The following is a 10,877-nucleotide window of genomic DNA, read 5'->3' on the forward strand; positions in this document are numbered from 1 at the left end:
TCTTTCTCCTCCCAGGATGTTTGAAGCATTGATCCTTGATTAACTTGTTTTATATGTGGACATCCTTGATAGCTTGGAGCGGGATTTTAACACACAAGTTTTTCAATTCACCCAGAAGTTTGGTCTCTTATGGGGTGTGCTAGATATGATGGAATAATCTCTCAGGAAAAGGGGGTGGATTGGCTTGAGGAACACTCTACACCTTTTTGTCTTAAAGCTCCTCAGGTGGAGATGGAGTTTGATTATCTAGAAGCACTCTTCCAAACCCAAGGTTGATTTCTTGAATTTCCATATCATAGACAGGGTAAGATGTTTCCCCACTATAGATCTGTTGTGCTTGTTCATTTTTTGGGTTCGGATTTGGTTGAAAATCCCTCCGAGGTTGCTTAGGTGGAGCAGGGTGAAGGAGCTATGGTTGAGATGGAGGTGGAGGCAGTAAAGTTGGATATTATTTGTATGGGGGGCTCCACCCCTAGGATGGTGTATTCCACTAAGGTTGTGGAGGAGCATATGGCTAAAATGATTGATTGGAAAGTTGCGAATGGTATTGAGTGAAAAATACTAGGGAGAAGGTTTGGACCATGAATGATGAGCAAGAGGACACCAAGGGGGAATAGATGCATTCTAGTTAGGGTTGTAATATGAATAGGACACCCCTTGCATGCCTTGTTGGTATGGTCGAAGTCCTTGAGGCCTTCTTTGGTTCATATAGTAGAGTTGTTTAGTCACCCCTTCAGTTCCTTGATACACAACTTTCAACCTAGGCAGAGAAGGGAACTTGTCTATGGAGTGGTTCTCCTCAAAGACTGAGAAGATATCTATAAGATTCAATGGCCATTCATTTCTAGGGTGCCTTCTATTGTATCTGGGGAAAAAGACAATTGAGGCTCTTTCTGCTTCCTCCTTCTTCCTCTTTATCTGCATGGTGTCCATTTTCAGAGCAAGGGTATGCACCATTTCACTCTTGAAGTATTCCAATATGCTCCTAATTTCACTTTTGATGGATGTGTTGGAGGAGTATGAACTGGCCAAAGATTGACTAGCCCTACCCTTCTTTCTTTATGCCCTAGAATGATTTTTGAAAACTATCTTGATATCATCATAGGGTAACTGATAGATGTCCCCTCCTGAAATTATGTTTATGGTTTCTAGGAGATCTTCCCTGATCCCTCTAATAAGGAATAGCTTGAGTGATTCAAGTTTGATGGTGCATCTGGCCTTTTTGTAGCTGAGTTGGAACCTTTCCTCATAATCTTCCAAAGACTCATCATGTCCCAAGGTCATTCTAAATATTTCCTCTTTAGTATCTTTGGACCTGAAATAATCCCTATAATTATTATTGTACTATTATTTCATTTGATCCTAGGTAGTGATGTTGTCCCTAGGTAAACCCATGAACCAGTGCAAGGCTTCATCTTTGAGGGTGGATGGGAATAATTTCAACTTCTGTTTGTCAGAGGTATAATCATAAGTTCTGCATATGGCATCAAACTCAAACAAAAAAGTATTCGGGTCCTCTGAGGTTAAGCCATGGAAGTGAGGAAGGGTAGAGGGGATTATGTTTTTCATCCTAGCATCTCCATTAGTTTTTTTGGTGGGAAAAGCACCCTCAGCTCTGTTTTCATCTCCTTCTATATTTTCAATCCCATTTATATTTTCATCCATGGTGTAGGTTGGTGGAATGGTTTCTTCTTCTTCTTCCCCAATAGGCTCTTCAAATATCTCTAGTTGTTCACCTAATGGGATTCTCTAGCTCACAACCACCGAAGAAGAGCGAAGGTTGGATATGAGACGCAGTGGGGGTATTTGGCAAAAAATTTCCTAAGTTGTCTCTAGTCCTACGAAGCATGAAAGGAATTTGTTTCTTTATTTTTTATGGTTTTTTTAGACTTACTTGCATAATGGAAATAAAGCAGGATTTGCAACTATTTTTGAATGGAACTACTTACAAAATGGAAAGAAAGCAAAGATTTTCAACTATTTGTTAAATGGAGCTCCTTGCATAATTGAAAGAAAGCAAGGATTGCAACTATCTATTGAATGCAAGACAAAAAGGAAAGAAGAAACCACATCTACTTAGACACCTCCCCAGCAATGGCGCCAAAAGGTGATGAGCTCTAGTATTGCAACAATGATATTGCAACTCCTAGGGATACCAACTTTACTTCATCAACTCGGGGTTCATACAAACTTGGAGGTGACTGTGTTGTATACAAAGTGGATGTAATGATATACTCTTGTCACTTTTCAACTGGGGTGATAGACCACTATGTTTCTTCAAACCAATATTCTATTGAATAAAAGGAGTCTAACCACCAAATAGTAAAGGAAAAATTATTCTTAATGCAGGAAGGAAATGTTTCCTACTCTAGGAAATGAAAGTGTTGAAGTGGAAAGTACTATAAAGTGACATGAAATCATGTAGCTAATAATCTACACATATTTCTTACAAAAGTGACCTAACTTAACCTTGCACCTAACATCTAGCTATCTGGACTAAATAAGCATGGAAATTATCTTAAAAATATTGTTACTATTGCATGCATGTACTAACTAGAAATTGCAGAAAAGCCTTTTTAATTTTCAATTTTATGAATGTAAATGCTAATTGAAACTAATTTGATCTTTGGCAGGGGAGACGGGTATATGAAAACAGGTCTAGAATGGTGTTGAGGGTATGGAAGCTAAGTGGAGGCCTAACCTAAGCTCAGATGATCATTTATGCTCAATTCAAGCTTAAAATAGGCTACTAAAGGGTTTCCTGTAATACTACAAGATGTCCTAGTTCTACTATAGGATGCCCTACTTTACTACAGGAAACAGGCCGAAAGCTATAGGGAGGTAGGAAAGGTAGAATGAAGTGTGTGAAAGGTGTCTGATGGGGGAATAAGGCTCAGAGGAGGTGTACACTACCTAAGGCTCAATCGAAGTCTTCAAGATGGTTGTACTTGCTCAAGGAAGATGTCCACTTTTCTACAAAACAAAATTTTGGATTAGGGTTTGGTGGACTTTGGCAGCATATGTGGAGAAGATTTGGATGAGGATGGTGAGATGAGGTCTCCCTACAGATTAGAAGCTCCTGCAACAACATACATTCTTTTCTTCATTTATGCACAACTTCATTTATATATGGGAAACATGAGTTGAATTTAGAAAAAATAGAGTTATTAATAGCTAATGGCTAAGTCTATGAATGGAAGTTCTTCTAAACCATAGAAAACTCAAGAAACCAAAATGACAATTGCGGGTACTTCTAAGCAATTGAGAAATAATGATCTATGCAACAAGAAATCCTAAGTTATGTAGTGATCAAACGATAAATATGTTTTTGGGCTGTGAGAATGGAACCCGCAAACCATGACCCTATAAGGGAGATGAGGCAGAGGCCACTACCACAAGCGCTTCTAAAGTATTTACTTTCACTATTGTACCAATGATCTATCTATTCACAAATGGAAGCAAACTAAGTAATCATTCAAATACTTGCAGATTAAACAAAATAGAAACCACTTCAGAAACTAACTATGAATGTAATCTAAGCATACATATACAAAAAGAGGAACCTTTGCTGCTAGGGTTGGGCCCTAACCCAAGAGCTTCAGCCCTCTGAGTCAACTCAGTGCTGGATCAAGGGAATGCTTCTCATTCTTATCAAAATGTCAAAAATACATAAGAGTAATTAGTCACAATGTATTAGGTTAAAATGTCTCTTGGATACAAAAAAATTCGAATCCTAATGAGGTCATAGGCCTTCTTATTTATACAACTGAAGCTACCAACAACTTCCTTAAAATTAGGGAGGCTTGGCTCCCAAACTTGAGATTAACTTGTCTTCAACTATCACTGGTTTGGCTACCAATGACCTCGACGGGCTTGGCTGTTTGTAACTTTGAGTTAATGAGATATGGTGGAGGAATCTTTGAGTGATTGAGGAGTTAATGAAGGAGATGCAATCTCCTAAATTTCTTCTTTATTGTCTACTTCAAGTTCCTACACTTAAATTAGTCAAAATTGCTCCAAATCCTGCAATTAATGCACATTAGGCCACATGACATAACATCAAATCTTTACCCTTCTCACTAAGAAAAATATAATAAAATATGTAAAGAAATGTGAGAAAATTTTATTTACATAAGCTGGAGAGTGGCATTAAGGTCCATATAATTTACCTATTGATGAGCCTCATCAACTATCTTGAGAGAGTTTCATGCAAAATTGTATTCATGTAATCCAGGATATCAAAAGAAATTAACAATCGTGAGGAAGTTTTATTATTGGGAAAATCTAACGTGGCAGAGTTTGTGGCTAGATGCTTGGAGTGTCAATAGGTGAAGTCATAATGTAAGCATTCGGGTGGACTACTACAATCGATTATGATTCCAAAGTGGAAATGGGAGGTCATTTCCATGGATTTAATTACAGGTTTACCGAGGACATCTAGACAAAATGATTCCATCATGGTTGTGGTGGAAAGGTTAATAATGGTAATGCACTTCATTCCATTGAAGTCTACTTATTAAACTAGTGATGTAGCACAGGCCTTCATCAGATATGTGCTCAGATTACATGGTGTTCCAAAGAAGATTGTGTTAGAAAAGGATGATAAGTTCACTTCCAAGTTTTTGAAGGAGTTGTTTGTAGGATTGGGGATAGAGTTGGCCTTCAATATGTTGGGTGTGTGTTATATTCTTTCCATGTATAGTTCCACGCACAAAAGGGGGAGGGCATAGAGGGTGGGGTCACAAGGGTTGGGGGAGGCGGGGCAGGAGGGGGGTTGAGGGGGGTCGTAGACCCCCTCTACGGGGTCCAGAGCAATGCTCTGGGGAAAAAAATTGAACCCTATATTAGTTGGGTGGACCTACCTATGGTTTTGTGCGTGGTTTTTCGCACATGGTTTTGGGCATGATGATTTTTTTCCCATGCTATTTTGTAGATCTGGTCAATAGAACTACAATTATTCTATAATCCATAGTTAATGGATTAGGGTTTATGGATGCTTTAAAATGTATACATATGTATTGTAACATTGAAAGGAATATAATGAAAAATCAATCTGGTAGTCTCGATCTTGGGATCCAGGGGAAAATCTCTGTTTATATCTATTTTATTTTTTATGCTCTCGTAATTGCTTTTTTTCTGGCTTTAGAATTCATATGCAGGTTATTTTGTGTGGGGTTAGAACCTACAAAGTAAAACTTATCATCTGCATACAGATGGATAGAGATAGAGGGTCAATAGGATAATGGAGGATATGATGAGGATGTATGTGATGCATTAGCAGTGAGAGCAGGAAGAGTATCTTCTATTGGTTGAGTTTGCTTACACTAATGGTTACCAAGAATGAGTGAGAATGAGTCTACTTGAGGTATTATATGGGTGGATTTGTAATACTCCCATCAATTGGAGTGATCAAAATGTTGATTGGACCGAACATGTTGGCAGAGATGGAATCTAAAGACAACACATGATAAGCAGAAGAGTTATACATATGAGAATAAGTTGGTTGGGGAAATTTTAATATTAGTTTAAAATTATATATATATATATATATATATATATATATATATATATATATATATATATATATATATATATAAGAGAGAGGGATTAAGTTGCAACTTTGCATATTACACTTGTTTTACCATACTATTATCTAGTAGAGTCTCTCAAGAATGAATATTTTGGTTTTTTTACTTAATGATAATCAAGAAACTTTTTCATCTTCCTTTAATAAATTGTGCATGATTTAAAAAGTATCATAAGTTTTTTTCTTTTTTTGTTTTTGTTTTCTAATATGTTTAATATTTATGTGAATAAACATGTTTATTTTGAAATAAAACTTATAAAATATTAATTTAATTATCAATAATTAAATTAAAAAGAGTGGAAGAAGCTTTAATTCAATAGTTCATATACTTGTTAAGATTTTGCAAATGGGTAAAAACAAGCTAAGTGGGCTTGATTGTGGGAAAATATCCACAGTTAAATGTGTTTATGCATAATCCTACTTCTTTACCTCTATGAGCATCACCCAATGTAGTGAGTGTTATATAGATTATATAAAATCTATTCAAAATCACTAGAAATTTGATTAGTAATACTCATGGATATGAGCAGAGTTTTATGACTTATTCTCCATTAATTTCCCAAAAATGATCTCAATAATTATTAAGTCGGTTCCATCCTCTCTGTGAGAATATCCTGAGAAAGTCTTAGAGGTGTGAGTTTGCAGTGTTCATTTTGGATTTTGTTTCCCTAATTAGGTGCTATTTCTCGCCACAATGAGAGTTCTGTGCGTTTCAATATAGGATAAGCCACATGGTGAGTTGAATTTCCTATGCTTCACCAATAAGAGTTCTGTGCATTTCAATATAGTATAAGCCACATGGTGAGTTGAATTTCCTATGCTTCGCCTTTTGTGCTTGCTCTGCATTGCAGTGGCGCTCTTAGAGGATGGCTACGTTTAGGGTGTGTGGTGGAAATTATGTTAATAATCTAACAATGAGCTGAAAGCAACCACTCTTGGTTCCGGTGACTCCTGCGATATGTGTGCAATGTGCCCAGGAGCTCGCAGAGATTTAAACAGAGTTCTTTTACATTAAGGTTTTCTGCACCATCAAAATGCAATAACTTGTGAAAACCCTGATGTAATGGAGGACAAATGCAAGTAGATTGCCAGGCTTGAGGACAAGGTCGGTTCACTGTGTAGCATGATCAGGGATCTCCATCTCCAAATGGCCAAGTCTAGCATCCTCCCAGAAGAACAAAGCTCCCCTTTTGAAGTCTAGAACTTGGGCATTGAGCTTTAATGCTTAAACTTCCAATGTAATGACTGGTTTTTACTGTGTTTTCCTTATGTCTCAATTTTGTGGAGTATATCTTAGTATAGAATAAATAAAGTATTCTTTTTTTTAAATGATCAGAAAGAATTGGACATGGATTGACTGACTGCAAATGACAAAATTGAAATTGGACATGGATTGACTTTCTGCCAATGACAAAATTGAAGCCCATTGATATATATGAATTGTAAATCTCTTTTGCTGGCCAAATTAAGATAAAGAGTACTCCTTTGTTAAAAAAAAATTACTAGTACTCCTGGTTAAAAAAAAATACTAAATTTTATATATGAATTGTAAATCTCTTTTGCTGGCCAAATTAAGATAAAGAGTACTCCTTTGTTAAAAAAAAATTACTAGTACTCCTGGTTAAAAAAAAAATACTAAATTTTATGGGGTTGTGTAGGTTTTATAATAATAATATATATTATTTGATTTGTAATGTAAAATTAGGTTTATAGAAATTCTATTCAGTCTAACAATATAATTAACTATGTTAATATATATGCGTCATGGGTATATTGTGATTGAAATAATTATTGGATAATAAATTTTCAAACTAGTAAAACATTTTATTATAAGTTATCTCTAATTTAACATTTTCAGATATTATATATTAATTTAACGAAACTGATTAATATTCGATGAGTGGTGAGTCTCAATGAACATGTATCAATAATCATTGATTTGATATTCGCTTAACAGTGAGTCTCATTGAACATGTATTATAATCCCTGATTAGGATTATTTTTTATTTGGATACCAAAGAAACTAGTAAAAACAATATGGTTGCTGTGACAATTTTAAATACAATGGTGCAGAATATAAATGGGGAAAATGAAATCTTTCCTAACAGGATCAAAAGTTAGTTGCGACAAGTTTCATTTTCCCTTTCGATATTCTTATACACAGCTTTCTGCATTCAGATTTCCCCTTCACCTCTAACTACGAGGGCAACGTGTCAAGACCCGGCAGCTCCTCTAGTTCGTTACACCCGCTGATGTCCAGTAGTACCCGAGAAACCCACTTATTTTTTCCAATGCAGTGCTTCCTTGCAAGTTCAAAGATATTAGTCGTGTTGGCAACGCTCCAACCTCCATTAGTTCTTGACAACAGCTAATGTTGACACTTCCTTAGGGCTGGACAAAACTCTTCAGGAAATGACACTTCCTTTATTTTTGTCCCCCGCAGATCTAAGTTTTCCAGTTGAAGAAGGTTACAGGGGCAAGACTGCAACAATTCGAACCTTGAAGATCGACCATTCAAGTTAATATGCTGAACTTTTCCTGAATCACCGCAGTAGTCTGCCTACGTGTGCAAATCCGCGCGGAAACAACTTGAACAAGGATCCTGCAATGCCCTCCGTTTAATTATCCTAAAATTGTTACGGACCCAGGTCTATCTTCACATAGCTCTATTAAATGTCAACAAATTAAAAACGTATACCACAACTTTTATTGGCAACTGAATTTTTTTAACATAAATATACATTATGTATCTGTTATCTTTGAACTCTTTTCAATTTAATTTAATAACACATCTACAAACATTAACAGCCCTCTGCAAATTATCTTCTTCTATTAAGAAACAGGCAATATCTTTATCTTCTTTTATTAAGAAACAGACAATATCAAAGAATACCTCTTTTTCCTGGTCATCAAGACGGTCGTAGCTAATCTTAAGACTCTTGTATTTCCTGGGGAAGTACTAAATCTGATATTTTCTGCAATTCGCCTTCCCAATACTTTAAATCTTTTGTAGAAAGTTGAGACCCAAGCACTTCGAGAGACAAAGGCAACCCATCACACGCATCCAAAAACTTTGCAACCACTTCATCAAATCCCGCACGGGGTTGAGGCTCCTGAAAGGCATGCATGCAGAAAAGGTTTTGTGACTGTTCTCTGTCGAGGCCTGACAGCTTGTAAATGGGCGAGACTCGGTTACATGAAAGAAGATCCCTATTGCGAGATGTAAGTAAGATTAAGCTATTAGAATTAAGGGCCTCTTTCAGAGGTGAAAGTAATTCATTTAACTGCCTGGCATCATCGACATCATCCAAAACTACGAGAGCTTGAGAACGCGAGAGACGACGAGAAAGCACGGATATAGCTTCAGCACTGTTACTTACTCTCAAATCCCGTGAAATCAAGTCTTTGAGGAGCTTATTCTGCAAGTGAAGCAAACAAGATCGATTGTAGGCTGACCTTTTGCGGTTAAAGAACTCAGTTGCCAGAGTTGTCTTCCCTACGCCACCAGAACCCACAATCCCCACAACCTTGGGCTCCTCGCTGTGTGGCTGCTGCAGCATCACTGTTTCCTCAAAATCTTGCAGCTTTTTATCCAAACCAGTTGGATATTTAGCCACATACAACTGTGGTTTTTTAACATTTTCCTCCACCCGTTGAAGTACGCTATCCAAGAGTTCGCTTTCGTCACTGGTTATGCACAGCAAAACCAAACATAAGTACTAAAAACCTCGTTTATCAATACATTTAAACTATTAGGAACAGAAAGACTAAAAGTTCTAACCTATTATGAGTCTTTAGCTCCAAACCGCTTAATAGTGAAACGTCAAACAATGCTTTTTTCCAATCTGCAATTTTTTCTTGTGGGTATCTCCCTTTCTTTACATGACCTTGCAAGGCTTCAGCATAGACTCCATTGTTGCGCGCGGAATACCCAAGGCATTTCAAGATTTGACCCAACAGTCCAAGGCATTTCAAGATTTGACCCAACAGTCCATGTTGGCCGTCATCCGTCCTGATCCGCAGAGCACAAGGATCAACATTATAAAAGATTGGAATAATTGTAGTTCTTCTTGTCTGCATCTGATTGCGCATCTCCACAAGCTCATTAAGGCACCATTTTGATTGGGCATATCTTGGAGAAAATATTGCTATATGAACATCCGCGGTTGCAATGACTCGTTCTATTTGAGAATCTATGCTTTCTCCTACCCGCATTTCGTCGCGGTCCAGAAAGGTGCTGAATCCACGGTCATTGAGACGACGGTAGAGTTGACTGGCCAAGGTATTCTTCACATCTTTCCCATGGTGATTTATAAACACCTCATAATTGTAACTGGAATTTGAATTGGTGCTGCGAGATACATCCATGGAAGTGCCCGCAGAGGAGGAGGGATCGAATGATTGATGAGGAATGATTGTTGAATCAGCCATTAATTAACAGGATGGATACATACAAATAAGGTGATGAAAATTTAGATAGGCAGATAGAGCAGAAGAAATAAGTTCTTGTCTCGTGGATCTAACGCACACCGAAGTGGTACCTTCCAAGCCAGTTCTATGTTTCGGGCACTCGTCTCCTTCTTACTTTTAGATGTAGAAACTATGTAACGCACTGAAACTGGGTTGGGCCAGCACAACTGTGAGGATAAAATGCATTTTCTATTTCTCTCTTCCTGTGGCTTGTGTGTTTAATGCGGATTTGACAATTTTTATTGTGACCACGCCAAATCATCCACAACCCACCTGGTCCCTATCAAATTGGCATTTTTACTCAGTTGTAATCAAAGTCAAGTCGCGAATTATGTACCTGTGGTCCCTATCAAATTGGCATTTTTACTTAGTTGTAATCAAAGTCAAGTCGCGAATTATGTACCTGTGAGGATGTTGGCTCTGGCAGGCTGGTTAGCTCTTTTATATTTTGCAACCACGTGATTGAATCCTCATTGGGAAGCAGGGTATGAATTTCAAATCTGAACTTCACCGTTTTCGAATCTAAATCTAATTATTTTAATACACAATGTTGACGAAGGGAGGAAAAAATCAATCCGTAAGATCATATAGCCCCCCCGATCCCCATCAAATGAAAGAAACGCAGTCTAATTATTTTAATACACAATGTGGACGAAGGGAGGAAAAATTAGAGCAAATCAATCCGTAAGATCATATAGGCCCCCCTCATCCCCATCAAAGGAAAGAAACGCTGAAACAAACAAAACATGTGCCATTCACCTCCAGCTGTATCCCCATCTTCTTCACTTTTGATAACCAAAAGCAAAAAAATCCCCACCCT

At 37.3% G+C, this 10,877-nt stretch overlaps 1 protein-coding gene across 1 annotated transcript; it reads right to left on the reverse strand.

Moving 5' to 3' along the window:
* Nucleotides 1-7,633: 7,633 nt before the first annotated feature.
* On the reverse strand, nt 7,634-10,249 carry LOC149212409 (disease resistance protein RPV1-like). The gene is made up of 3 exons (XM_089390605.1): nt 9,369-10,249; nt 8,481-9,274; nt 7,634-8,189 (listed from the first exon to the last, which is right to left on the reverse strand). Exons 1-2 carry the CDS (start codon nt 10,016-10,018, stop codon nt 8,518-8,520), a joined length of 1,407 nt encoding a protein of 468 aa, XP_089246731.1. The 5' UTR covers nt 10,019-10,249; the 3' UTR covers nt 7,634-8,189; nt 8,481-8,517.
* Between the last annotated feature and the right edge of the window lie 628 nt (nt 10,250-10,877).

The sequence above is a fragment of the Pinus tabuliformis genome, chromosome 1_1, assembly GCF_031772625.1.
Source record: "Pinus tabuliformis cultivar Carrire ecotype Pingquan chromosome 1_1, CPIR1, whole genome shotgun sequence".
NCBI lineage: Eukaryota > Viridiplantae > Streptophyta > Pinopsida > Pinales > Pinaceae > Pinus > Pinus tabuliformis.

Bases quoted from the DNA above. Each gene is read 5' to 3' on its own strand.
- LOC149212409 (XM_089390605.1), bottom strand. From the start codon at position 10,018: ATGGCTGATTCAACAATCATTCCTCATCAATCATTCGATCCCTCCTCC. The intron at 9,275-9,368 runs GTTAGAACTTTT...GTGCATAACCAG, and splicing joins GAGCTAAAGACTCATAATAG to TGACGAAAGCGAACTCTTGG.